Source organism: Osmerus mordax, chromosome 24 (assembly GCF_038355195.1).
Source record: "Osmerus mordax isolate fOsmMor3 chromosome 24, fOsmMor3.pri, whole genome shotgun sequence".
Classification (NCBI taxonomy): domain Eukaryota; kingdom Metazoa; phylum Chordata; class Actinopteri; order Osmeriformes; family Osmeridae; genus Osmerus; species Osmerus mordax.
In genome coordinates, this window is record NC_090073.1 from 7,093,494 (window position 1) to 7,118,757 (window position 25,264).

The window sequence follows — 25,264 nt, forward strand, 5'->3', positions numbered from 1 at the left end:
TATGCTATCGCTTCTTATTGTTTGTGCTGTTCACTATTCAGATGACATCCTTCCACACTTCAAGTTCAAGTCTTTTATTGTCAGATGCACAGAACAACATAGGGTGAGACTGGGCACTGAAATTCTTTGGACAACAGAGCAACCTGGCATAACATGAAATAAGTACGAAGAACATAGGTGTAACCTATGACAAGCTAACATATGATATAATAAACCTCCTAAATATACAACATTATAAACAATACAGTATACTAAACCTATAATACACATAATATCCTATACTAACCTTAATCACACCAACGTAGAGACAAGTAGGGTACAATTAGTGCAATATTGTATACTTGTCTCTTCTTTTACTCTAGTTCTAGCTGTAACTACCCAGACTATCTCTGCCTTGTTTTCTAATCAGTGAATATTGTCGAATTAACTGGATACATGATCTAACATGAACATCAAACATCAGTTATGTCAATGCACACACTATTTTACAAAGACTGATGATACATTAAGAAATATGTATTTGTAAAGATTGCTTTAGAACTAATATTGTATCTGTTACAATTCGATTTCCATAAATGAAGGGTCAGTTAAGATCAAGGTAATTGACAATGTATTTAAGTGAAATACGTCTTTAAACAGTACTCGTTTACAGACCAATAGAAACACAGCATGTGATTTTGGCCAATCACTGAAAAGGAACGAAGGCCAACAACATAGCGTAGCCCCAATGGCTGCGATACACAGCGAAAGCAGCATGTCAGGGAGGCGTGGTTTCTGGCTTAATTATTTAATGTAGGTGGGCCTTGGATACAAACTGGAGATATTATAGCCAATGGTTATCGGCCTCACAAAAATGGAGCCAATAGTTGCACTAGTCTTGGCTTGTTGGGATCCATGATAAGGAAACTGGGTCCATTGTGGCACCGAAAGCGAATTTCCAAAGGCAGGTAAAAAGTGGTGTTAACACCAACATGGCGGAAAAGTCTACCAGTTGCATACTACCCCCATCCTTTTAGCGATACATATGTCAAACGTGACAACTGATACCACCAATAGAAATGATTATACCATTTTGGGTAACCAATCATAGCATCTAGTTTTTTTTAATGGAAAGTATAGTAGAGCAGAGAACACCACCGACGGAATCAACAACACAAGTAGCTAGATAGCCAGGCATCTAGTTCATAAACCATTGCTGACGATAATTTTTTGTATAAACACCGTTTTCCAGCTCGTGACTACCACAATCCACGCGTGATCAATCAGCCAACGACGCTAGCAAGCAAACTGTACCAGCATAATTTATAACATCGTCAAGCTGTAACATTCATTCGCTGGTTCAATTGTTGATAGAAACAATTTTTTAACACGTTGGACAAATACGATTGCGTACCAGGAAAATCAAAATATTTTTTATTGGTAACTTTGAAGCTAAAATTATTTGTATCTAACGTGGCTGGCTAGTTGTTGATTTTATGTTGTTGGCTGCACGTCGTTGACACCCCCTGGTTTTTGTACGTTACCAGCTAAGTTTAGTTTAGCTAGCGTTCGCTGTTTTCTTGAAGGTGACAATCAGTACGACAGTTTTTTAGAACACCCCGTACTTTTGGTGCTTTTTATCTTGTCATCAAACCTTGAGTGAAATTATACTTTTTTGCTACTAGTCAAAGTCACTGTTTGTTGGCAGCTTCCACCAAGAAACGTTAGCCTAATAGCTATCTATCAAGTGTCAGCGCGAGCCTTATCGTCAGAATTTTTGACCAACGTTAGCTCTCTAACTAGATAATAATTTTCCCACTGTAACCAGTAAATAAACTAACTAACGTCAATCCTGCACATTTATCGGTGAAGTATTACAATATATACTTTGCAGTGCAGCTATTACTGCTATCGACAAGCATTTTTGCACAGAGAAGGCTAACCAAGCTCTAGCTGACTTCGTCCGATTATTGTACACATACATTTTGACCCAGGATTGTGATTTTATCGGTGTTATTGTTGAACATGGCGGCTATCGAAATGGTGCAGATGTTGATTGAAGCAGCTGAGTACCTTGATCGCAGGGAAAGAGGTATGATATCATACAGTTATGGTGCATTGTTGCTCTTGTCATTGTGAAGATGACGAAACCATTATTTACGCCAGGATTGTTATGCTTTTGCATGGTCAGTTTTCCTCAGATGTAGGTTGACTATTTGTGGCATGTTAATTACATATTTTTGTTTGTGTCTACTCCGAATCTTCCCTCTAGAATCAGTCGCTAGCGTTAGTGGTCAGAGAATTACTTCTGATGGTTGTCCAGGCATTGCTGAATACACAGCTTTCCAAGTCACAGGATTTGTTATGAAAAACATGCACGGGGATTCAATGTGTACGGTTTTGCTGCAATAAAAACTAGGATGTTTCGAATGAGAAATATGTGAATAGGTTTATTTAATTCAAGCGCGAGTGCTGGGTCTTGAAGATGCAATGAACAGGTCCAGCTCTCCCCTCTCCCCACCCAGTGTTGTGGCTCGAAAATGGGGTTTACTCGAGTTCAGATGACATCATTTTTGGCCAAACATATTTAAGATGATATTAAACAATTCGTATAAAACACAAACACTCATTCATTCCGCATATCGATTATGCCGTTAATTGCCCAATACTGTAACAAACATCCCATATTTCTAAAGCTAACATTGTCACTTTTGTTTCCTGCATTTCGTCTATTTTCATTTGGTTGACTAATTGTTGAAGAATCTCTAGTGTGTCTGACTTATATCTCGTGTTTGTTTGCAGAAGCTGAACATGGCTATGCTTCCATGTTACCATTCACCAGCAGCAAAGAACGGGACAGTCTAAAGCGCAAAAACAAAAGCAAGAAAAATTTTAGTAGCAGGTATGTAAAGCTGACCCAGTTTTTCCCTACTATTCCCCATGGCTGACCTTGTTTATTGTTATACATTAACACAATATATACTACTCCTCTTCCACTACACAGTCCTATCACATGTAGACAGATATCGACAAATACTGTATTGCCAGTATTGGAACTATGCAAATGGAGGATCAATGATGTGTCAGTTTGTGTAAATGGTATGGTCATGCAGTGTTGAACAGCAGAAGTATTCAGCAATGTGACTCCTGCAAGTGGCTGCAACCCAACCAGACTGCCAGCAGACTGGACTTGTGCAGGGCAGAAGTGCGTGCCGTTGGCCTGATTACCTGACACCTAGCTGTGAGACTAGCCACCTAGCTAATCTGTGTCAGGATGTCTTTGTGGCAGCAAGCTGAATAGAGTTTAAGTAGCGGTCAAGTGTGTGTGTGTGTGTGTGTGTATGCATGTATCTATAGATAGTACACACACACATCCACCTAAGCCTGCTTTGTAATTGGAACCTGATGTTATTCAAATATTTAGTTTGGTCTCCAAGGACATCTAGTTCTCAGATTTGCTTATGGAAGGCATACAGTAGACTAATGAGTGCTTTGGTTCATTGCTTGCAATACATGGAATGCAAAAAGGTCTCTTTGAGTTCAGTTAAAATTTCTTATGAAGAATGACTTTTGTTATATATATAAGTGGACTAATGGCTTCAGATGCATTTTGGTAAATAAATAAAAAAAGCTGTGAATGTCAGCCCCAAGGAATCGTTCATCTGCACCCACTTTGCCAGCTTGGTGATTGTAATGAAGGCAATGCCCTGAGTTAGAGGCCAGTTCTGCACTGTTGCTAGGCATTTTGTTGTTCAGTCATATTTTTGCTTGGTGTTTTTTTTGCAGCACCTCAAATCCCTTCCGTGAGATGGTTGATCTATAAAGCTATCTCTCTCTCTCTCTCTTTCTCTATTACACTTGAACTTAATGGCATTGCAGCCACATAAGCAATTAATTAGATGGTTCGCCATTCTAGCTCAGTTGATTAGAAGTGGTATCGTCATGTTCAGCCCTATTCTCCACTGGCTTCCCTATTGACTCAACTGGTACTGTTTATCAGGGAGCCTTGCCTTGTAGCTTTTCAGGTTTCCTAATCTTGGGGAGATGTAGGACAACAAGCCCATTCCCAGTCAGTGGAGCAGCATTAGGATAATAGCTAGTGTAACACATCTCCACCCAGACCTCTAGCTCCTATCCGTGTTCCCCATGGCATATGTGTATGTGTGGGGGAAGGGAGTCGATGGGTTTCTGGTGTGTCGGTGGCAGTGAGTGTGGCTCCCCTTCCCCCTCTCTCTCTCCTCCTCCTCCCTCCTGTTCTGCTCTCAGTCTTGTCAGGAGCTCCAGTTCCTCCATTACATAGATGGATTCCTCCCCCACCTCTCTCCACCCTCTCCCGCTCCTCCCCCACCTCTCTCCACCCTCTCCCGCTCCTCCTCCCCCACCTCTCTCCACCCTCTCCCGCTCCTCCTCCCCCACCTCTCTCCACCCGCTCCTCCTCCCCCTCCGCTCTCCACCCTCTCCCACTCCTCTCTCTCTCACAAACATTCTGCATGCCACTATAGTATGGCTCACGATATGACCCCATTCAGTAAAGGAACCAGCTTACGAACATGTTAGTGCTGCAACCAGAGAGCCTCATCTCACATGGCCTTTCTTTCCTTTAATTGGTTTCAAATAAACTCTTATTTAGCTGTAGGCATAGCAGCGGTGCAGTTGTCCTCTCTAGTAAACAGGATGGAAGAAAAACCACAGCCGTTATGAAAATGTTACGTACTGCCATAGGCACGGCGTTGTCAAGGCCTAGTTGGGCTTTAATGCTCTGGCTTTGCACAGCGTGTGTGTGTGTGTTTCCAGCAGTCACCATGGACAGCAGGTCCAGGTGGAGGGGGTCCTGTCCTGGACAGTAATATGGACAGCAGAGTGTTATGTCATTACTGGCTTCAAGCCCATAGGAATGCACTTGGCTGGAGATACAGTTTAAAGGCCTGAGATGTACTCTCCCGCCCCCTCTCCTACCATTTGACCTGCCCTCTTGGGAAATGGGTTACACCAGTCTCGCCCCCTCCCCCCCCCCCCTCTCCATTTCTAATTATGTCTGTGGTACTCTGTGGTACTCTGTGTTACGCAGCCACGGCGATGCAGTGCCGTCTAGCTTCTGCTGCTAGCTTCGCTTAGATGCTACTAGACATTCAGTCTCAGCGATTCGTTGTCGTTAGATGGGGAACCGGGCTGGATCGGGAGAGCTCGTTTGATTCCCTGGAGCGTTTCCCAGGCTGGCTATGAGATGACAGCAGTAAGACGGAACAGGAGTATTTTGAGAGGTCGTGCTGGGGGCTTGCGATGTCAGGTGGTGTCGGGAGGGGCGGGGGGGGGGGGGGTAGAGTCATCTCACACACACAGCCAGGGCTCACTGTTCACCATTACCCTCTCAATTCATTTCAGACTGGTCTGCAGATTAATTCGGACATGACCTCTTTTTTTTGCCCTGTGTGTGTATGAGCTCCCCCTGGGGACGTAGGATTCAGTCTACACTGGGTGGTCACCAGACGAGGGCCTACGTCATACTTTCTGTCAACCAACTATCCAGTAGCGGTTAGAACCGAAACTGTACTGTACTGTAGCGAGTGGTACGTGACAGTGGAGCGAGTGGTACGTAACAGTAGCTAGTGGTACGTGACAGTGGAGCGAGTGGTACGTAACAGTAGCTAGTGGTACATGCCAGTGCCTCCGCTGGTACATTTACTGGACAGTTACTGTTCTGTTGATAGTGGTATGCAAGTGTGTCGTGGCAGTTGCATTGGGTGTCTTGCAGCTTTTGTTTACTGTCGTGATAACTGCCCCGCGGCCATTTTAGGATAGAATTGTTTAAGTATGTGTGGCGGCCTGCGGAAACCCGTGGATGTCACGGCCGCAGTACAGTTTCGGTTCTAACTGCCTCTCCAACTATCCTGTGTGTGTCTGTCTGTCACACTCCCTCCCCTGTCTCTTTCTATTTCCACACCCTCTCTCTCAGCTTCCCAAAACCACCCTGTCTACTCCCCCGTCCTGGTGCTCCCTGTCTCCCCCCTCCCTCCCTCTCTTCTTCCATTCCTCCCTCCCTCCTCCCTCTTTCCAGAGCTGCATGCCGGTGTCCCTGACCCCCGCATGGTAGCCAGTGTTGCAGGGCCTTCTGCCCAGGGCGGGTCCTTGCCATGGTGGAGAAGGGTCCTTTCTGTTTATAGTTACCGTTGTTAAGTTTACTCCCTTGGCTGCCGTTGTCGTGCAGTCTCTGTGTGCGTGTGTATCATTGTGTGTGCAGCTCCAATCCTCTAAAACCTCCCTTCACGTAAACAACCTTAGGTTTCAGAGTACGCCTGTCATTTTCATTTCTGGAGAATATAATTTTTTGTTGTTGCTGCTCTTCCTGCTGGTTTATGAGCTCCCGCACAGGCCCGTCCCTCTCCCTCCTGTGCGCTGTGGCCCCCTCCTGCAGCTAGACACACAGGGAGCGTCCTCCACAGGGACGAGCCTCTAATCCCTGCCTCTTGTCTGTCTGCAGGTCTACGCACAACGAAATGGAGAAGAACAGGTGAGTTGCTCCTCTTTCTGTCCGCCTCCTCCTGTCTGGTATCTACCGGGGCACCCATACAGAGAGCCCCTCGAGCCCCCTCGTCCTCCCACACAGCCCGAGTAATGAGCTGCTAATGAGCTGGGACAGAGCAGGGTACACTAGTCTGCTCCGCGGTCCGCTAGCTTCCGATGCTAACGGGGCTAGCGCGCTCCTCCGCAGGGAGACGGCAGGGTCACTAGCACTCCCACTTCAGCGACGACTCCGCGGTAGCCAGGCAGACTGAATAATGCATGGTCTAAGGCCCAGGCCACAGCACCGCAGGTGGATGTGGGCCTCTTCTAACACACTGAACGGGCCTGTCCTAGATATACCGCTAATGACGTTATGTCTGCATTGATGTGTTGTGTCTAAAGCTCGAGCACCACGACAGAAATAGAGGTTACTGATGGCGCCCTGATCCCGTTGATTCACTTGACTGAGAAGACGGTCACGCTCGATCTCTGTCAAGTGGGAGAAGTGTGTGTGTGTTCTTGTTTGTGTCTGTTTGTCTTGTGTGTGTGTGTGTGTGTGTGTGTGTGGTTATGGATGGGTGGACTGGGAACTCAAACAATGGAGGCTCTATTTAATCTACTTGCAAACACTTAGTTTGCTGCGGCAGATCCCTGCTTTGCAGCAGAACCCAGCCAGAGCACACTGAGGCCCTCGCTGTAGCTTCAGCTCTTCAGGGCTCAGCCCCACCTGGGCTCAGGCCCACCTGGGCTCAGCCCCACCATCCCAGCTATGCGGCCAGGGTTGGGCAGCGTGACCCGACACCACACCCTGGAACTCACCCCAGGGGCCAGGGCCATGACCCTGGGGTCAAGGCTTGGTGTGCTAGGAGGGTCTTATGGGTAGAGCTGATTGTTTATGTTCAAAAAGACACGATAGAGAATCGATTTAGGACAAAACTCACACACACACATGCAAGGCACATAGAGTGGACTACCATGGCCTGGACGAACGTGTTACTGAGCTAGCTCCTCGCCCCTCCTTGCCTGGTGCACGTCGGGCTCTCTGACAGGCCCACGGCGCGTCTCCATGACACCCGCAGAGCTGCAGCTGAGTTGACATTGTTTAACCAACACAAGCCTGGTCCCTGTCTGGCTGCTGACGCCTGGCTCATAAACATGACACCTCCTCCTCCTCTCGTGTTATGTAACCCCCTGTCTGCTGCACTTTGGGCCCCAGTCTGTCCCAGGGATCAGCTGGGAGTCGTCACCTGGACCCGCTCCACTCTTTTGTGTCAACCTTGTGTGTGTGTGTGTCAAATCTCAGACGAGGGAGAAGGGAAGCTGCCCACGGATAAACGAGTCCCTTCTCTCTCCTACACAGATTAGAATAGTTTCTGTCCTCCAGACCAGATATTGTGCAGAGTGAGAAAGAAAAAAAACACTGCAGCTCAGAAACAAAGTTAATATCACTTCGGTTTATGTTCTGTCTACTTGTTGCACTGTTGTTTTTATAACTGAAGTGTACTCCATACGTGCTGCTGTAAGAGGAACTCACACACACACACACACACTGTGGTTGCAGCCTGTGTGCATGCACGGAGCACTCTGGATATGGTAGTGTGTTGTGTAAAAGGTCATGTGTTAGAAACTCCCACCACACCCCAGCAGCTGCCAAGCCTGTCACACCAACACTCTCACGCACACACACACACGCACACACACACACACACACACATACATTCACACTCATAAAGGGACAGGTAGAGTGGCCGATCCCAGCCATGTACGATCATTTGAACAGTTTACATAATCTGTCGTCTACATTAAGTTATTTTCAAGCAGGTGTGTTGTTATAGCAGGGACTGACTCATCACATTTTGAAAAGTTGTGACGAGTGTCTCTCCATCTCTCTCTCTCTGTCTCTCTCTCCCTGCAGGCGGGCAAACCTACGGCTGTGCTTGGAGCGCTTGAAATCCCTCGTTCCCTTGGGACCAGACACCAGCAGACACACCACCCTCAGTCTGCTGATGAAGGCCAAGGAGCACATCAAGGTGTGTGCGCACGTGTTTACCCGTTTGTCCGTTTGTCCGCGTCCGAGACTGGCAGCGACGTGTTTGCACAGGTTCCCCAACAGCCGTTCCTAAGCACACGGACGAGGGAAAGCCGAGTTCGGCACGTTTGTGTCGGACAGTGCCACCCAGAGGGCAGTGTCCTGGATGGTGTGGCGTCGCCTTGACACTGGGAGGAGGTGGAGGGAACCATCTTATCCCTGCAGACCAGCAAACACACACACACAGAATCAGAATGGGATTTATTCGCCATGAAAGTTTGCACAGACAAGGAATTTGCTTTGGCAGGAAGGTGCATATAATAAACATATAGGGACCTAAAATTTTAATATGTGGACTATCTATACTAAGGGTACATAAACTAGCAGTACTAAGTGGAATTAGAATTAAATAAAATATACAATAAAATAAAATATACACACACAGTGTAACGTACGTGTGTGTGCGTGTGTGCGTGCGTGTGCAGAGGTTGGAGGAGAGCGAGCGCAGGGCCCAGCACGCTCTGGAGCAGCTTCAGAGGGAACAGAGGCACCTGCAGCGCCGGCTGGAGCAGCTGGGCGTGGAGCGCACGCGCATGGACAGCACCGGCTCCACACACTCCGACAAGTCCGACTCCGACCCGGGTGAGGTTTCACACACACACACACACGCTCATGCATGCACTTGATAAGTGTCTGAAGTGAAGTGGGTTTTCCTCCAAACGTTGTCATTTACATAGACGGCGATGTAGTTTGTTTGGTGTGGTGTGTCTTCATCACAGTAGTAATGTGTGTGTGTGTGTGTGTGTCACCTTCCACAGAGGACCTGGATGTGGATGTGGAGGGGACAGACTACCTGCTGGGGGACCTGGAGTGGAGCACCAGCGGAGTGAGTGACTCTGACGAGCGCGGCAGCCTGCGCAGCAGCTGCAGTGACGAGGGCTACTCCAGCGCCAGCCTGCGCCGCCTGCAGGACACTCAGGAGAAGGCTGGGCTGGCCTGCAGCCTATAGGAGCACAGCCTTGTATCCCCCAATCCCCTCCTCCCCTACCCACACCGCCCCCAACACCCTTGTCTAGCTCCCCCCCCCCCGCCCTCCGCAAGTCTCTGCCAATCAGACCTCACTCCAAACCGCCATCCCCACCTCCTCCTTTCTCCGTCCCTCGTCCCAGCCGGACCGATCCGACCAATCCCGAGGCGCCTCGAGCTGCCCGTTCCGCCTCTTGTCCCGCCCCCTCCGCTCACGCCCACCCCGCCCTCCGCCAGCCAATCAGGGGGAGGAGGATCAGTTTCGAGGCTCCCGCCCGCTCGGACGCTCCGCTCCAATCGGGTGTGCGGGATCGACGGGGGAAAAAAACGCCCTCGGCCCCCGTCAGGGTCCACCAGCCCCCCTCCGTCCCTCCTGGCGTCCGCAGCCAGAGAATGTGCTCGCCCGTCACCCCCCCACCTCCTGTTTTTGTATGCTTCTCCAGGAGCCAATGGAAAGCTGTTCTGAGATTGAGCACACCCAGTCCCCATGTCTCCCATGCTTCCAATGACAGCGATTCCCTCCAAAGGCGGTGGCTCAGCCACGGGGAGGGGTGGGGGATGGGGGGGGCCGAGTCCACCTGGGTGACCATCGTGAGCATGGTATTTTGCACTTAGAACAGAGGAAAGGGTGGTCTCGGTGAGACGCTGGGTCAAACCCCCAAAGGCCCTGCAGCTGTAGTAGTAATGTAATATCAGGTGATTGTTGTCTAGTAAGCCTTTAAAAGTGAGTTGTCTGTCTGCACTACCCCCCCCCCCCCCCCCCCCCCCCCATCCTCCCCACGGGGAGTTCTAGAACACTGGCCGTGATGTCATCCTCTTGTTGTCGTGGACGGCAGAAGCACGTGCATCTATCCACCCAGGCTTCGCAGAAGGACAGTTTATGAATCCCCAGTACGTGGGAGCGTTTGTCATCTGTTGGTTTTGGTTTCGCATACCCTGTGGTTCATGTCCGCGCCTGCCACTTCGGAAGGACTACAAGGAAGAAGGAAAAGGAAGGAAGGAAGGAAGGAAAAAAAATATATATGTGCAGCATGAGATTTAAATGGTGGGGAGGGGGGAGGGAGGGAGGGTGTTGGGGGGGGGTAAACGTTGTCTTACTCTCTCTGATGACGGTGGCGTTGTTGTGCATCTAGTAAATGTATGCGTGTGTGACACGGCTAGTCACGGTCGCTAGCAACTAGTCAGGAGAGAGACCGGAGAAGGGAGACAGGTCTGTATTTACTGAAGCCCGGAGAGACTCTCAACACATTCCATGCTAAAGTCGTGGGCCTGATGGAAAGACATCTGGGCGGCCATGAATTGGGCTATAGCTCTCACGGGGTCAAACTACGTGAGAAAGGTCAACCGTCGTACAGAAGTACAGATACTCTCCGTTGCCTTGCCTACATAGCTATTTATTATTTCAGCAGATTTTAGTCATGTCGGTGTAAATAGTTTGAAGACAGATCTTTATGTATATCGAAAACAGGGAAATAAAAGTATTTATTAGATATAAATATACTAAATATATAGATGGATTATATATATATATATAAATATATAATAAGTTAAATATTTTATTGTGTTGTGAGGTTTTCTATGTGTAGTTTGTTTCCACAGCATAGTAATCCCTAGCTCTTTTTTTAGAAACCGTCTTTCGTGCCTCTGGGCTGTTATGTCGAATTTACCGCACGGTGCTCCTCGAACTAAAACGTTTTATTTGTGGTGGGTATACGTTTGCCTAATTGATAAAGGCAACATTTCCTTCTCAACAGGGAAATGACAAATCGAACAAAAAAAATATATAAAAGAAATACGACACAATTGTGGATAAAAAGTATAAAAATGCAAAGAGTTGTGGTGTGTCGGTGCTTTGGCAGTGCTGTCATGGTGAAAAGTTGCAGTGTTGGTTCACACATCTTGTGCCTAGGAGCTTTAGCCACACAAAATGTCTCCACCACCCAAGAGACTCAACGCCAACATTATGGAGGACAAAATGGTTGGTGCTATAAGCAGCCTTCCTGCTGTCTCCAGAGAGAGAGAGGGGGCCTTAGCTGTTGGTTTCAGTGAATGTACAGTTAGTAGTCTGTATCTTTCAACTCCCTTTCTGCACTGTAGCAGCATGGCGCCAAAGGAAACTCAAACCTGTGTCACGCAACGAGCTCCAGGTTTGAATGTGAGGGTTGATGCACCCTCCGAAAAAAAAAAAAAATCTAAATAGGAGTAGAATTGTTTCTTCAAAATTTTTGTGTGGAATGCAGCACGTGTGTCATTTTGATTCCTGTCCCAAAAGAGAAAAACAATTGAGCCAGATGACTGTTTGGGGGGATATGATCCCAAGAGTCAGGGTCAAAATGGCAGAGGACCGTCGGTGTGTGTGTTCCGTCACTGTCTTCAGAGAGACATTTTAAAGGTCATGGGGGAGGGTTGGGGGGGATTGTTGTGAACAAGAAATACAAATGGAAAAAAATGAATGTTTTGTTTTAAAGGTGCAAAAACAGCCCCATATTTCAGTAGCCTCGCGTTAGAGCCAAGCATTAATGTCTGTCTGTGGGAGAGATCGTACTCCCCACTCCATCCATGGCCTGTCCTCTGTCTTCCACTCTGACTGTCTGACTGTCTGTCTGTCTGTCTGTCTGTCTGACTGACTGTGAGTGTGTATCATATTCACCCCTCCACAAGCTGTGCTAGCTACCATGGTGCAGAGGGGCAAACACGGCATCTTTACCGCTCACTCAGATGTGAAACATTCTGTTGAGATCCTGGTGCTTTCAGCACCTGCCTTGCGGGCAGGTGTGGGTTCTTAGAAGAACGAGACAGCGCCGGGGTTCTGTGTGTTCCAGTTTGTAAGCTACGGATGTGATCACCCTTTGGGGGAGTCCTTTGTTTCAATGTGTATATCTGGGCTATGTTTGTACAAAGTGGCTGACGGCCTTAACACAGACAAATGTATGAAATCCATAGCGTATTATATATATATTGATGTATATAATATATGACGTATAGACATGTATTACAAAGGTCATTCCTTGTGACTCGTGTGTTGCGGTTACGCAGCACCCACTCATCACGCAACAATCAAACACACCGTCGTACACGTGCACTGTCGCAGGCTGCCTTTCACAGACACTAGAAGGGTCGGCATCTGTCGGAACAAGAAAAATAAATGGAGATTTTGTACACTTACTTTTTAGAATTGGGAGAATTTGGACTGACTTGAAACAAAATCACTTAAAATGTGGAGCAGTAATTTATATTTGTCAGTGACACGAAATAAATAAAACATTTGAAACCCTTGTTTACCAATCCTGCTGGTCCGTGTCTCTGTGTGACTGGATGCTTCTAGCGGCTCCATTGCCACTTTACAACGATCTCTTAACACGGAAAGACATGCAGTGAGAGAGTAACAGGGCGTATCTTTCTGGAGAAAGGCCAGTCAATATGGCTGAAGATTAACAATAAAACGGACATTCATCGGATGCACACGTCCAGGGAGGTCCCTCTAGGTCCTTCCCTCATCCTCGGTTAACAGACCGTGAGCAGACTAATGACTGGTTATGGCCGGCTCAGAATGCTCGTGTCCATTAACCCTACAGGAAGAAAGAGGGGGATGGGCACCATGGACTTTTCCTCACAACATTCCCACTCCAAATCTCAGCAGGCCGAGAGTGTGGAGGTTCTAGCATGAATAGCTGTAGTTTCTTTTTAAAATGTCTCCCGGTACAATTACACCAGGCCTTTGAGTATGCCCCCCCCCCTTCCTTCCCTCTCTCGGGGCAGCGATGTTCAATTGAAGACGGGGAAAATGTGCCAAACTATGACTGGCGCTCCTCAGTCTCTGGAGGTGCTTGGCGAGTCTCACTTCAGCTGTTCACCACCGTGAAGCTCATCACAAATACATCGTGCTCAGCCGACGCCAAAACGGCTTCTTAAATTCTGACCGCCCATTGTCTTCAGACAGTTTTCCCTGATAGGTATTTCTGGTGCGCTTTAAGGGATTGATTTATTTTGAGAGAGAGAGAGAGGTGGGAGGGGGTCAGGGAAACCCTCTCAAGCACGCTCGGTACAATAGCCAGGAGAGGAAAGTCTCTCCATCCTAGAAATGCTCAGGCTCTGGGGCTCTGGGTGATTTACGCATTAGTCCGTGACCCTCTTGACCTTTCCCATGGCCTTACTACCTGCTTTGTGACCCCTATCTCCTTCTGTGTTTGTGTTTTTGTAGCTGGATTCAGAGGTGACTGCGGGGGCTGAGATTTGATGAAGCACAGTGTACATGTGATGGGAGTTGTGACTGTTATTCCGCCTAACCCTTCACGAAGACACACGGTCACTCTTACTCAAACACACACATCACACACTCTCCATCAAACACATACTCTATATCTCTCAAATATACGTACACAAATTCAGAGTCACATAAAACACTAGGTGGTAAAAACCATCAAGGATGATGACTTGAGGTGGCTCCCAGTGTTTTTATTGTCCCCTAATCTGTGTATCTGACCTTGGACATCTACTGCAATGCAGATTTTATTGAACTGTCTACTGTGACATCTTATCTGATGGGGAGTGGATGTGTGTAAACATTTGTGTCCGTGTCTTTGACCCTGCTCCACCCATCCCGGCTGTCAGATTAGGCAAATCCGACAATTTATCCCAGCCCTGCAAACCCATCTCCATGTGACCTTAGCCGGGTATACGTCTACCTGGACAAGCCAAAGTGTGATCACACGCACGCACACAGTCACAGCATGACCTTAGGAGAAATACACGAGGCCTGGTTTCTGTTCTATGTTTGTGAGGGGGCACCGAAGAGGCTTTCATGCCCTCGAGGAACATCCTCCCCCACCTCAGTCCTGTCAGATCAGAAAGGACATGCCATCGTACGCATACAGCCGCCCAGCTTTGGAGTGCATCAATGCTGAGCCAAGATATCTGTCCTAATGGCTTCTCCCCTTTGAAAAGGCATTGTATTTATCATCATTTCAAATCGTTGTTGGATTCAACTGTTCCTGATCCCGAAGCCTAAACATTGACAGATGTCAAAGCCCGTAAGCCTTCTACCTGTAACAAACAACACAATATTGACATGTGGTAGAACGCTATGGTGTTCCTGGAAGAGCTGGGGTCCTAGGGGATTATACATGAATCTAAGGACCTTTTTGACTGACAGTAGGAGATCTTGATCACTGTCTTTCGCAGCTGAGAGCCAAGATGGCGGCCAGAACATGGCTGTGTGTGTGCGTGTGTGCGTGTGTGTGTTGACAGATGGAGCAGGTCAACTGCCAGCTCTCAGGGGAAGGGAGTGAAGAGTGCACATCAGACAAGATCAGTCCATCTAAGACTGAAGAGATGACAAACACACACTGCAGCCAATGATGCACAATATACGTCAGAATCTGTGTGTGTGTGTGTGTGTTTGTGTGTGTGTGTGTGTGTGTGTGTGAGGACCACCTGGCAAATCAAAGCACATGGGAACTGGAGTTTCTGAAAAGAGGAACTGGCTGAAAGCCCATATAGCCTATGTTTTACTGTGGAGGCAAAAAGCCTACTTTGAGTTTCTACAAAAGAACTATATGAAAAACAATGGCATGTCCTAACTAAAATGGTTCTGCATTTAATCAATTCTGACCATTTTAGCATTGCATTTCATACCTTCTATATAGCGTCACACAGAAACGGACACAATATCAAATTGATATTCACCTCTTCTCCAGCACAACAAAGCATCCAATCTGCTCGGTTTATTCCCTGCAGACCATGTGCTTGATAATGGTTATCTGTAGCTCTTCTGTTACCTGTTCTTTCCTGCTGAGTCACTGCCATCCCCTCTCTCAATAAGGCCTTTAGCCGCTGATCATGAACTCAAAACACAGTCGAAATGCTGGCTCAGGTGAACAGCTTGAGACTCTGTGTCTGTGCGTGTGATGAATGTGTATACTGAAAAGAAATGTATTGTCAAACATATACACAAGTCTATCAGAGGGATTTTCCAGGTTGTCGGTGTAAATTAGTTTGAAGCGCTTGACGATGGCGTTCATTAGGACATACAGTATCTGAGCCTCAACACTTCAGAGCTGAATCCTGCAGACAGAACAGGAGGGGTTAGGGGAAGCTTAGCTCTGTGGTGGATCAGGGACTTCATGTGGGAGAGTTTCCCTATTGCTTGCTTGTTTTCGTTTTCTCTTTCTCTCTACCCCGCCCTCTCTCTGCCTTTTCCGCTTTCTTGACTTGCCGAGCATTACTGATCACCTTACGCCCTCTAGTGGATGATCTAGGACATGCAAAACATCCGTTGGACTTGCCGTCTCCCCTGTGGAAACCCATTTACAATGTCAGGAATGATTTACAGTAACAAATGTCTGAGTCTGAACTGCTTCTAAATTGAATGATCAGAGATGAGAATACTTATGGAGACTCACAACTCACTTCCCTTGACAATAGTTTGCCCTATTATTGTGTAATCAGCAAAGGCTATCTATACATTAATTTCATTGTGAAATGTTGTGAAATGAGTGTTACTATTTGAATATGATACCTTGTCTTACCTAATTTGATGAACTGATCGTTTGGTCAAGTCACCCAGTTTCAACTAGCCACAAAACCAACAAACACCACATTTGATACAACTATTTGTCTGGATGCAAATGCTCGTTTTGTAGCGTTGATTGAACCTAGAAAACCTGCAGTCACCTGACGCTCTCCCGGGCGCGTGGGTGTTGTATCCTTTGCAGGGGCGTGGTCGCCGTCCCAGAGCGCATTCAGGACCAAGGCCAGCGGCAGACTGTCTCCACGCGGTAACCTTCCCCGGCCGGTGTAGTCCTCACAGCTACATATGCCAACCAACGAAAGTACCAGTAGACTAGGAGGCAGTATAATGATGCTGTACAATACATTTGGTGGAGTTAAATTGGCATAAACATGATCTGGTTTGGAAACAGGTACCAAACATTTAGTTTTGCATTTAGATTTAGATTATGAGGCTGTAAATGAGGCAAGTCACACGTCGACCAGTGCGTCTCATCCCGTATTCCGATAATGCGGTGTCTGGGCGTGAGGGCTCTGCAGTATCATCTCACCAGGCACGCTCGCTGGCGCACACATCTACATACATCGATCTCGTGCCATTCTGCTGGGACAGCAAAGAAAAACTGCAATGACAGTGTTTAGTCCGCTAACATTACATGGCATAAAAAGTGCATCCTATGAAATATTATCCATAAATTACACCCATTCCTGTTTTATAGAGTATATGTCATAGTTTCGTTAAAGTTGATAAAATATAAACCTTTGCATATAGGCTACTTAAAGGTTAAAATGTGCGCATTAAGAAATGTAAGGTTACATTTTAACTGGTAGCTATACTTGTGGTTTAATCACATGCTATACATGTATTGCTTATTTATCATTTGATGAATTCAATATTTCCTAATGTAATGCCCTGCCAAGTTATCCTAATATCTTAGGCCTATTAAGATATGCATGTGTGCATGGATAGGATTTCGTTTAATGTAAAGGTGTCAGAATTACAAGGCAAAAGAGGAGTTGCATGAGTGAGCGCGCGCTCCCCAGAGTATATCTTTTTTTGCACGAGCTTGCAGGTTTCCCCTTCCCTACCACCCCTGCGTCAAATGATGCTCGAGGTCCTGCGCTATAAAGGCACCTGTCTTAGCCTTTACTTGCATCTCACTTTCTCTTCCTCTCTTTCGCTCTTCCTCTCTCACACTCTCTCCCACTTCCACACATACACACTCTCCCACGGGGCGGCGAGAACGGACTCCACAAGTACCGATCAGCATTCCAGGACTCCACCTTCAGCATGAGTTATTCCAGTGACATGTATTCCGGCAGCTCTTATCGGAAGATCTTTGGGGATGCTCCCCGGGCCTCGGGCCGCATGTCTGTGGGCAGCAGCCCCTCTCGTCTCTCCACGGGATTCCGTGCCAGCCCTCACCGCAACTATGCCACCTCATCCTCCAGCTACAGGAAGGTGGGAGCCGGGCGCTCCTTCTCCTCCATGCCCGACTCCATGGACCTGACACAGTCCACGGCCGTTACCAACGAGATGAAAATCATCCGCACCAACGAGAAAGAGCAGATGCAAGGCTTGAACGACCGCTTCGTCTCCTTCATTGAGAAGGTGCACAACCTCGAGCAGCAGAACAAAGTGCTCGAGGCTGAAGTTACCTTGCTGCGTCAGCGCCACAACGAGCCCTCTCGTCTCCATGACCTGTACGAGCAAGAGATCCGTGAGCTGCGGGCGCGCGTGGAAGAACTGACCCACGAGAAGAGCCAGATGCACCTGGACTGCGTGCAGATGAACGAGACCCTGGAACGCATGAGGGAGAAGCTCGATGACGACACTAAGCTCCGCGAGGAAGCCGAGAACACCCTGAAGAACTACCGCAAGGACGTGGACGATGCCACGATGTCAAGGCTGGAACTGGAGAAGAAAGTTGAATCCCTCTTAGATGAGATTGCCTTCCTCAGAAAAGTTCACGACGAGGAGTTGCACGAGATGCAGACGTCCCTGCAGGCTTCCCAGGTACAGACACTCACGCACGCATCCAATATAAAACCCACACATCAACTGCAAATACAATTGAGGTGTTAACTCAAATGGAAACTGTTGCATGTTTATTGACAGTTCAGATAGTTGCATCCTGTGTACTATAAGCCTACATACTGTATATATGTCAATATTTATGAAACAAGACTAAACAATATGACAATTGGTGAAGTTCATAAAAATGATTTATTTATATCAGTCTGTATACCAGAATCGGACAAACTAAAATATTCAGCACATGCGCTGTCCAGGGAAAATAAGTGAGTGCGCACTGCGATTAGTGACAGTTCTCGAAAATTTACGACACTGCAGTTCCGCTGCATGAAACAGCACCGTGTCGTGGTCTTGCCAAATAAACTGCAGTGTCCCGAGCAAGTAGTTTCTATGGAAACAAACTCTAACCAAGAAAGATGTTGGAGAACTAGTGTTCTGTGACTGCAAAGAAAATGTCGACTTTAAATGCCGAATCCTTTACCTGTGCATACGGTATTTGTGAAAGAGAGAATGCAAGAGAGATAAAGAAAGACAGTAAGACAGAGGTCGATTGGGAAGAGAGGGCGAGAGGGTGGAAAAGAGTGAAAGAGAGAGTGGGGAAGTGAGAGAGAGATAGATGAGAGAGATTGGGTGATTGCGGGGTGTCCAAACTCTGCCCAGACTATGCGGTGAAACAGTAGCGCAGAATCTAGGTGTGGTCCTATTAGGATGCGGTAGATGCGGGTCAACTCTGCATTCAGGCACACTGACCTTGTAGCAATAACCATTTTAGCACTCAAGTCTGTGCACACATCATATCAACTTCACTATAAACTTTGTTTCATTATTTTATTTACCATTTTAAATCAGCATTTAAAACATTAGTTCTGAAATTTGAAAGGAGACCCAGAGGGACCCAAGCATCAGTCTTCTTGTTAAGAAACAAAACTATTTAGGTGTAAAAATGAACTTTTATAAACTTCTGTTTATACTTAGCATATATGGAATGCTATATGGAAAGAAATAATGGAACTTATTAACAATTAGTTAGCCTTAACAACTTAACATAACAATAACCTTTTCTATTATAACAACTGTCACTTGTGTAGTTTCACTTCAACAACACTTGTAGCAATTTTCAACGAATCAATCTTTTTACTCCTTTTAATTGGAGAGGTTCTTACAGAGTGATGATACAAATTCTCCCGGGTCTCTTTTGGCCAGTAAGATGTATAACTGCCATGTAAGCGATGGACAGGCAGCATAGCTTACTCTTGCACACAGAAGCCAGAGTCAGCAGTGAATTGATGAGCTCTCAGCATTCTACCTGACTGGCTACATAACATCCACTCAAGCACAGAGCGCCCCCTTTACAGCAGAATGGATATATTGCAGTACAGGTAATATCAGACCTATACTGTGTATACTGTAAAGCTGATCTATTATTACTAAAACACACACATTTTGTTTCGTTTTTTAGGAAAAAAAGTTTTGGAACTCCACAGGTCACGACAATTGGACTAATGTCAAACATCGTTATTGTTGACTAAATCATGCAAATGATTAACCCTTCACAACAGAATGATCCTGTATTCCCCGCTCCTGTTTGTGTCTGGTAGCAGGTATCTGTTGAGATGGACATGGGCAAACCAGACCTGGCTGTGGCCCTGAAGGACATCCGGGCCCAGTACGAGGTCCTGTCCGCCAAGAACATGAACCAGGCTGAGGAGTGGTACCACTCCAAGTTCGCCAGCGTGAGCGAGGCCGCCGCCCGCAACACGGACAACTTGAAGCAGGCCAAGGATGATCTGAGCGAGTACCGCAGGCAGGTGCAGGCCCGCACGCTGGAGATCGAGGCCCTCAGGGGCCACAACGAGGCCCTGGAGAGGCAGATGGCCGATATGGAGGATCGCCACAGCAACGAGATGGGAGAGATGCAGGTAGAGGGGAGGACTGGGTGGAGAGGTGGGGGGTGGAGAGGTGTGGGGTGGAGAGGTGAGGGTGGGGGTGGAGGATTAGCTTCAGGTAGGGTGGAGAACTGGGTGGTAGGATTGAGGCATTGTTGGTGCAACAAGTGCACGTCAAAGATTTCCATAGACTTTGTGTGGGTGGACATGTTTTCTGAGATGTTAATAATAAAGTGCTCTTTTAGTAACCATGTATTTCTCTGTGTGTGTGCAGGAGACCATCCAGCAGCTGGAGTCTGCCCTGCGTAGCACCAAGGGTGAGATGTCCCGTCATCTGCGTGAGTATCAGGACCTGCTGAATGTGAAGATGGCCCTGGACATTGAGATAGCAGCTTACAGGTCAGTCTCCACCAGCTCAGAGTCAGATGACTCCGTAAGCATAGAACTGACCAATGTCTAACGGTTTAGACAGCAAAGCCACTTTCCCTGTGGGAGTACACTATCACAGAGCCCTTTGGAAAGTTTGGTGTGCTAGTGTGTTTGACATCCATGAGAAACGTCTCTGGCACTAAAATATTGACCACTGTTTAATGATTTGCCACTGTACGTCTTTAAATAATATGCTTTTCTTAGTTTTACCATGTTATTTAGTCAGCAGTTTACAGTGGTAACCATGGTCATCCTTTATCTCACTCTTTCCCGTCTCTCACTCTCCCATCTCTCTCTCCCGTCCCTCTCTCTCTCCCTCTCTCTCTCTCTCTCTCTCTCTCTCTCTCTCTCTCTCTCCCTACCTTCTTTGAATCTCATCTTTCTTTCTCCCTGTCTCTCTCTCTCAAACTCCCTCTGCACCCACACAGGAAGCTCCTGGAAGGTGAGGAGTGCCGTCTGACCTCCGTGAGCGGGGCCATCCAGCACTCTGGCTACTCTGGCTACTCCTACTCCTCCAGCCGCTCCTACGCCCTGGGGTCCTCCCTGCCCTACAGGAAGAGCGGAGCCAAACCCGAGCAGGAGGAGGACGAGGAGGAGGAGGAGAAGGAGGAAGAGGAGAACGAGGAGGAGGGAGAGGGAGAGGGAGAGGAGGGAAACGACCAGGAGGAGGGCGAGGGAGATGAGGAGGAGGAAGAGGAGGAGGAGGAGGAAGAGCAGAAGGAGAAAGAGAAGGAGAAGGATACTAAGAAGTCTGGCGCTGCCGGCAAGGGCACCAAGAGCTAAACAGCTGAATGTACCTTTCGCTCCATCACAGTCCATGCATTCACTCGTTCATATGGTTCCATCCCCTTCTCTGTCACCTCATCTCTTCACCTTGTTACCAGGAAATGCACACATTACAAGGCACACACACATAGAAACATTCGTACACAGGCACGCACACACACACACAAGCTCACCCGGTCAGTCACACACTCCAGATCCCTCCTAGATGTACTTTCTCCTCTGTTGCCTCGGGATGGTTTCTCATCGTGGGGTTCACCCGTTAGATGAAGTTCACCACAGACCTGAGAGAAGGTGCCCCCAGGCAGCTTGCCAGCCTGCAGGGCAATGCCTCAAGGCTGGGTGATCTCATGGTGAGATGGAAGCACCCAGAAAGCACCTGTCTTAATGTGCCATTAGCAATACAACATGTAGGCCTATGAGGTTAAGAGCAATTGCAAGCGTAAAAGGAATAACTCCAGTGCAAGATCTGCTAGCACAGATTTCTACGCTATGCACCGGTCTGGAGCACACCAACTCTACCAGTACAACGTTCACGGTGCTATTAGATTTTTACTTAAAAAGTTGGGAAAGTTCTGTATCAGAGGTTGAAGTGTAGCATGCGCTCTTTGACCAACTCATGGATGTTAGCATGTGACAGGAACAGTGACTTATTGCCCGGCTGCAGATCAAATGACACGTATCTCCCTGAGGAATGGCGATTGCTTCACTCATTTTTCTCTCTTTCATCCCCTCACACGTTCTGTTCATTCGTCTACTTTCTTTTCCATTCCGTCTCATCCTCAGTCGACGTTTAGCCTTCATCCTCCCCCTCTCTCTGTCTCTGCGAATGTCATAGCACGGCAAAAAAAAGAAAAAAAAGAATACAATTTTAATTTCGAATATATATATATATTAAAAGTTAAACCTTTTTTGGGGAAAGGCCTGTGGTGGCAGAGTACAAGTGCATTGTGCAGAGGCTGTATGGAGTGCACCTTGGCGAATGGCATATGTAGAGTTTAAAGATGCTGCTATTTATTACATTGTACAATTCTTGTTCAGAGTATGAATATCTCCTCTTGATTGATTGATTTTTCACTAACATTTATCACCTCTGGTTTCTCAGCGAGACAATTCCCTCCAAGTGTAGCTTAGTCCCTTTCCCTCTGTCTAGATTAGAGTGAGTGGAGTTGGTTCTGGTACCCAGTGCTCTGGTCGTGTTGTCTGGAGATGGTGCAGTGGCCTGCCCTGAGTGGGCTCTGTGGCAGACAGGGGAGAGGCTGCAAGGAGGGTGGGGGAGGTGGAGACGGCACCTGGGTGTGACAGAGACAGCCCTCCACACTGACAGCACCTGGCAGCCAGCCGAAGCCAACGCCACTGGGGTCACGGTCACATGGTGCACCGGCGCCGCGAATAAGGGCTATTATCACCCCCTGCCCACGCCCCCTGCCCCCTGCCCCTCCCCGCGCCCCCCCCCACCCCACCCCCACCCCAAAGCCCACCGCTCGTGTTCTGCAGTCTGAGATGAAAGGCAGTGGAACGCCACCCTTTCCCACCCTTAGTCTGGGATGGTGTAGTGGGGGGGGGGGGGGGGGGGGGGGAAGCTCATGACACTGCACTGCTACAGAGATATTGTTGTGTGTGAAAGGAGGGAAGTGACATGGAGAGACGCTGGTATTGCACTGTGATATGATGCTGCAATATTGTCAAGTTAACAAATGTACGGAGAGAATACAAGACATTTTTCCTAAGCATTTGGCCAATGAACTTTAGGATCCTGTAGTAAAATGTCTTGTCTTTTCACACGCTTTGTAAACTTACAATACAGTCAGGTAGATAGCATGTTGAGTGACATCAGAGACTTGTAGAACACTGTGGATGATTATATGCCCTATTTAGAATCTACTTAGTCCTTTATTTTATCTGAGAAATAAATCAATCAACGGGTAATGACTGCATGGCCTGATTCGGGGTGCTTGAAAACTGGGGATAGGATAGATATGCTTGTTGAGTGTTGAAAAAAATTGCCTTAATCATGTTCAAAAACGATAAAAAAGTTTTCACTTGCATTTCACGTTTTTCCAAGGTGGTTCTGGAGTGCTGACACCTTACAGACCTGCTATACTACTGTGACTGTATGCCGCTCTCATGCAGTGATATTCCTTCCAAAGCCAAATAAAGCCATTTATTAACCAAACACTCACAATGGTTTCCTGTGTCCTCAATTGTTTTTTTGCAAAGTAAAAAGGACATCCTGAACACAAAATGAAATACAACATTCGATATTTCTACATTTCAAGTGAAGGAATCATGTACATTTTTTACTTCCTTTTCTGCTGTTTCAACACTATGCCTTTAGCCAATAAATAACCACCATTACTCCACACGACTGTCCTGTGGATAGGTTTACATCTTACAATTAGTAAACATGACAGAGGGAGGGGAAATGGCTCACAGGGGGGTAATCAATCTGTTGGCCTTGAACCCATCCCATTCTGCCATTAGCTAGCCTTCCAAAACATAATTCAGCATCGTGACAAATCACACTCTAAAGGCATGAGACTGACGTAGCTGTTTGTGTGGGCTGCTTGGACTACTGTAATCATCACACAAACAAGAAAGAACATTTCTCTCAGGAAACCAAATCAAAATCATCGTCATTCGGATGTAAAGTCCACAGGCTGAGTCCTGCAGACCTGGCGAAGGCCGTTGTTCAGAAGCGGCCGCGGTGGGTCTCCTGACGCGACGCTCAGCTCTTCAACTCTGCCCCCTCTGCTGTCAGATGAGGGATGAGCACGCCCGAGATGAATGACGGTTGCCAAGTAGCCCACCACTGCAGCTGTCAACAGCCAGGACTTCATCACCACCCCGTCTGGACCAAAGAGAATCAGCACAGTGACCAAAAGCCTCACTCAGCACTTACAAGCAACCAATAGATACCCACACAACTGGAAAAGCCCGGAAAGACACATTCTTGGCTCGGGTTCTGGATGAAAGGCTCAAGTGAGCAGAGGAAGGCAACCCAGTTGTGATTTATACTGTCCCTGCCTTCCATTTATCAAACACAAAATACAGAGGGATGAAATACATGTACTGTATGTGGGTGTGTGCGTGCGTGGGTGTGGACACGTGCGTGTGTGTGCTTGCGTAAGCATGAAAGTGTGTTTGTGTCTGAGTGTTGCCATGACCCATCTGTATGCGAGACACGGCATGAATGATGCCCTGTCCTCCATCAGTGACATGGAGAGAGTTATGTGTTGGCTGAGCTGGAGGTGTGCACAGTCCAGGGTCCAGGGACTGATCCTTGCCGAGGCACAGCAACCCAGAGCAGAGGACGTCTGTGAGTGGACAGATTTATTGAAAGTACAGAAATGTGATCCATCCAGCAGCCGTAAGACTTGGTTGCAGCCCTGTCCTTGATTTGTCGGGTGATTGGTGGGACGATCTTCCCTCAACAGATTTGTTGTTCTGGGGATGCATACATAATTAAACTGCTCTCATTCTCACTTGCCTCCCTGGACCTGCCTGAGAAGAAGGTAATCAATATTAACCTCAGCCAACAGCCCTCACCTCCTTATCCCTTCTAATGACAAATAAACCTGAAACTTGAACTCGACATGATATGAAATCACCTATCAGAACTGATAAAATTACCATCTATTTTCCAAAAACTGTCAAAAGTCCTTGCCTCTCTTTCTCTCTCTCTCTCTCTCTCTCTCTCTCTCTCTCTCTCTCTCTCTCTCTCTCTCTCTCTCTCTCTCTCTCGTCTCTCTCTCTCTCTCTCTCTCTCTCTCTCTCTCTCTCTCTCTCTCTCTCTCTCTCTCTCTCTCTCTCTCTCTCTCTCTCTCTCTCTCTCTCTCTCTCTCTCTCTCTCTCTCTCTCTCTCTCTCTCTCTCTCTCTCTCCCCTTCTCTCCCTGTCTGTTGCCCTGGCACCCTTCCTCCACTGCTAAATATAGCCTCCTGCATTGCAGATGTCCCAGAGCCCTGCAGTTGTGGAGCAGCTCCAACGGCCCACATTTCCACGAGTCTGACACAGTACCCACACGGCAGGGTCTACATTAGCATGACTGAGCAAAGTTGAGGACACGGTGATGCAGCCTGACTAAAGC

At 47.4% G+C, this 25,264-nt stretch overlaps 2 protein-coding genes across 4 annotated transcripts; both read left to right on the forward strand.

The window, feature by feature from the left end:
• Positions 1 to 54: 54 nt before the first annotated feature.
• On the forward strand, positions 55 to 10,579 carry mxd1 (MAX dimerization protein 1). Of its 2 annotated transcripts, none has more exons than XM_067227823.1 (6): positions 55 to 103; positions 2,782 to 2,881; positions 6,458 to 6,487; positions 8,396 to 8,510; positions 8,995 to 9,151; positions 9,328 to 10,579. In XM_067227823.1, the coding sequence occupies exons 2-6, from the start codon at positions 2,805 to 2,807 to the stop codon at positions 9,516 to 9,518; spliced, it is 570 nt and encodes a 189-aa protein (XP_067083924.1). In that variant the 5' UTR covers positions 55 to 103; positions 2,782 to 2,804; the 3' UTR covers positions 9,519 to 10,579. The 2 variants fall into 2 exon arrangements, with proteins under 2 accessions (XP_067083924.1, XP_067083923.1); XM_067227822.1 differs by lacking the exon at positions 55 to 103 and adding an exon at positions 1,186 to 2,071.
• Positions 10,580 to 17,229: 6,650 nt separating this feature from the next.
• On the forward strand, positions 17,230 to 23,350 carry neff1 (neuronal intermediate filament family member 1). Of its 2 annotated transcripts, none has more exons than XM_067228282.1 (4): positions 17,230 to 18,059; positions 19,676 to 19,996; positions 20,238 to 20,362; positions 20,821 to 23,350. In XM_067228282.1, exons 1-4 carry the CDS (start codon positions 17,334 to 17,336, stop codon positions 21,173 to 21,175), a joined length of 1,527 nt encoding a protein of 508 aa, XP_067084383.1. In that variant the 5' UTR covers positions 17,230 to 17,333; the 3' UTR covers positions 21,176 to 23,350. The 2 variants fall into 2 exon arrangements, with proteins under 2 accessions (XP_067084383.1, XP_067084385.1); XM_067228284.1 differs by having other exon boundaries at positions 19,679 to 19,996.
• The last annotated feature ends 1,914 nt before the right edge of the window (positions 23,351 to 25,264 follow it).

Coding starts and splice junctions, on each gene's coding strand:
- neff1 (XM_067228282.1), top strand. CDS start 17,334: ATGAGTTATTCCAGTGACATGTATTCCGGCAGCTCTTATCGGAAGATC. Junction 18,060..19,675: donor CGTCCCTGCAGGCTTCCCAG/GTACAGACACTC, acceptor TGTGTCTGGTAG/CAGGTATCTGTTGAGATGGA. Junction 19,997..20,237: donor ACGAGATGGGAGAGATGCAG/GTAGAGGGGAGG, acceptor GTGTGTGTGCAG/GAGACCATCCAGCAGCTGGA.
- mxd1 (XM_067227822.1), top strand. CDS start 2,005: ATGGCGGCTATCGAAATGGTGCAGATGTTGATTGAAGCAGCTGAGTAC. Junction 2,072..2,781: donor CCTTGATCGCAGGGAAAGAG/GTATGATATCAT, acceptor GTTTGTTTGCAG/AAGCTGAACATGGCTATGCT. Junction 8,511..8,994: donor AGGCCAAGGAGCACATCAAG/GTGTGTGCGCAC, acceptor GTGCGTGTGCAG/AGGTTGGAGGAGAGCGAGCG.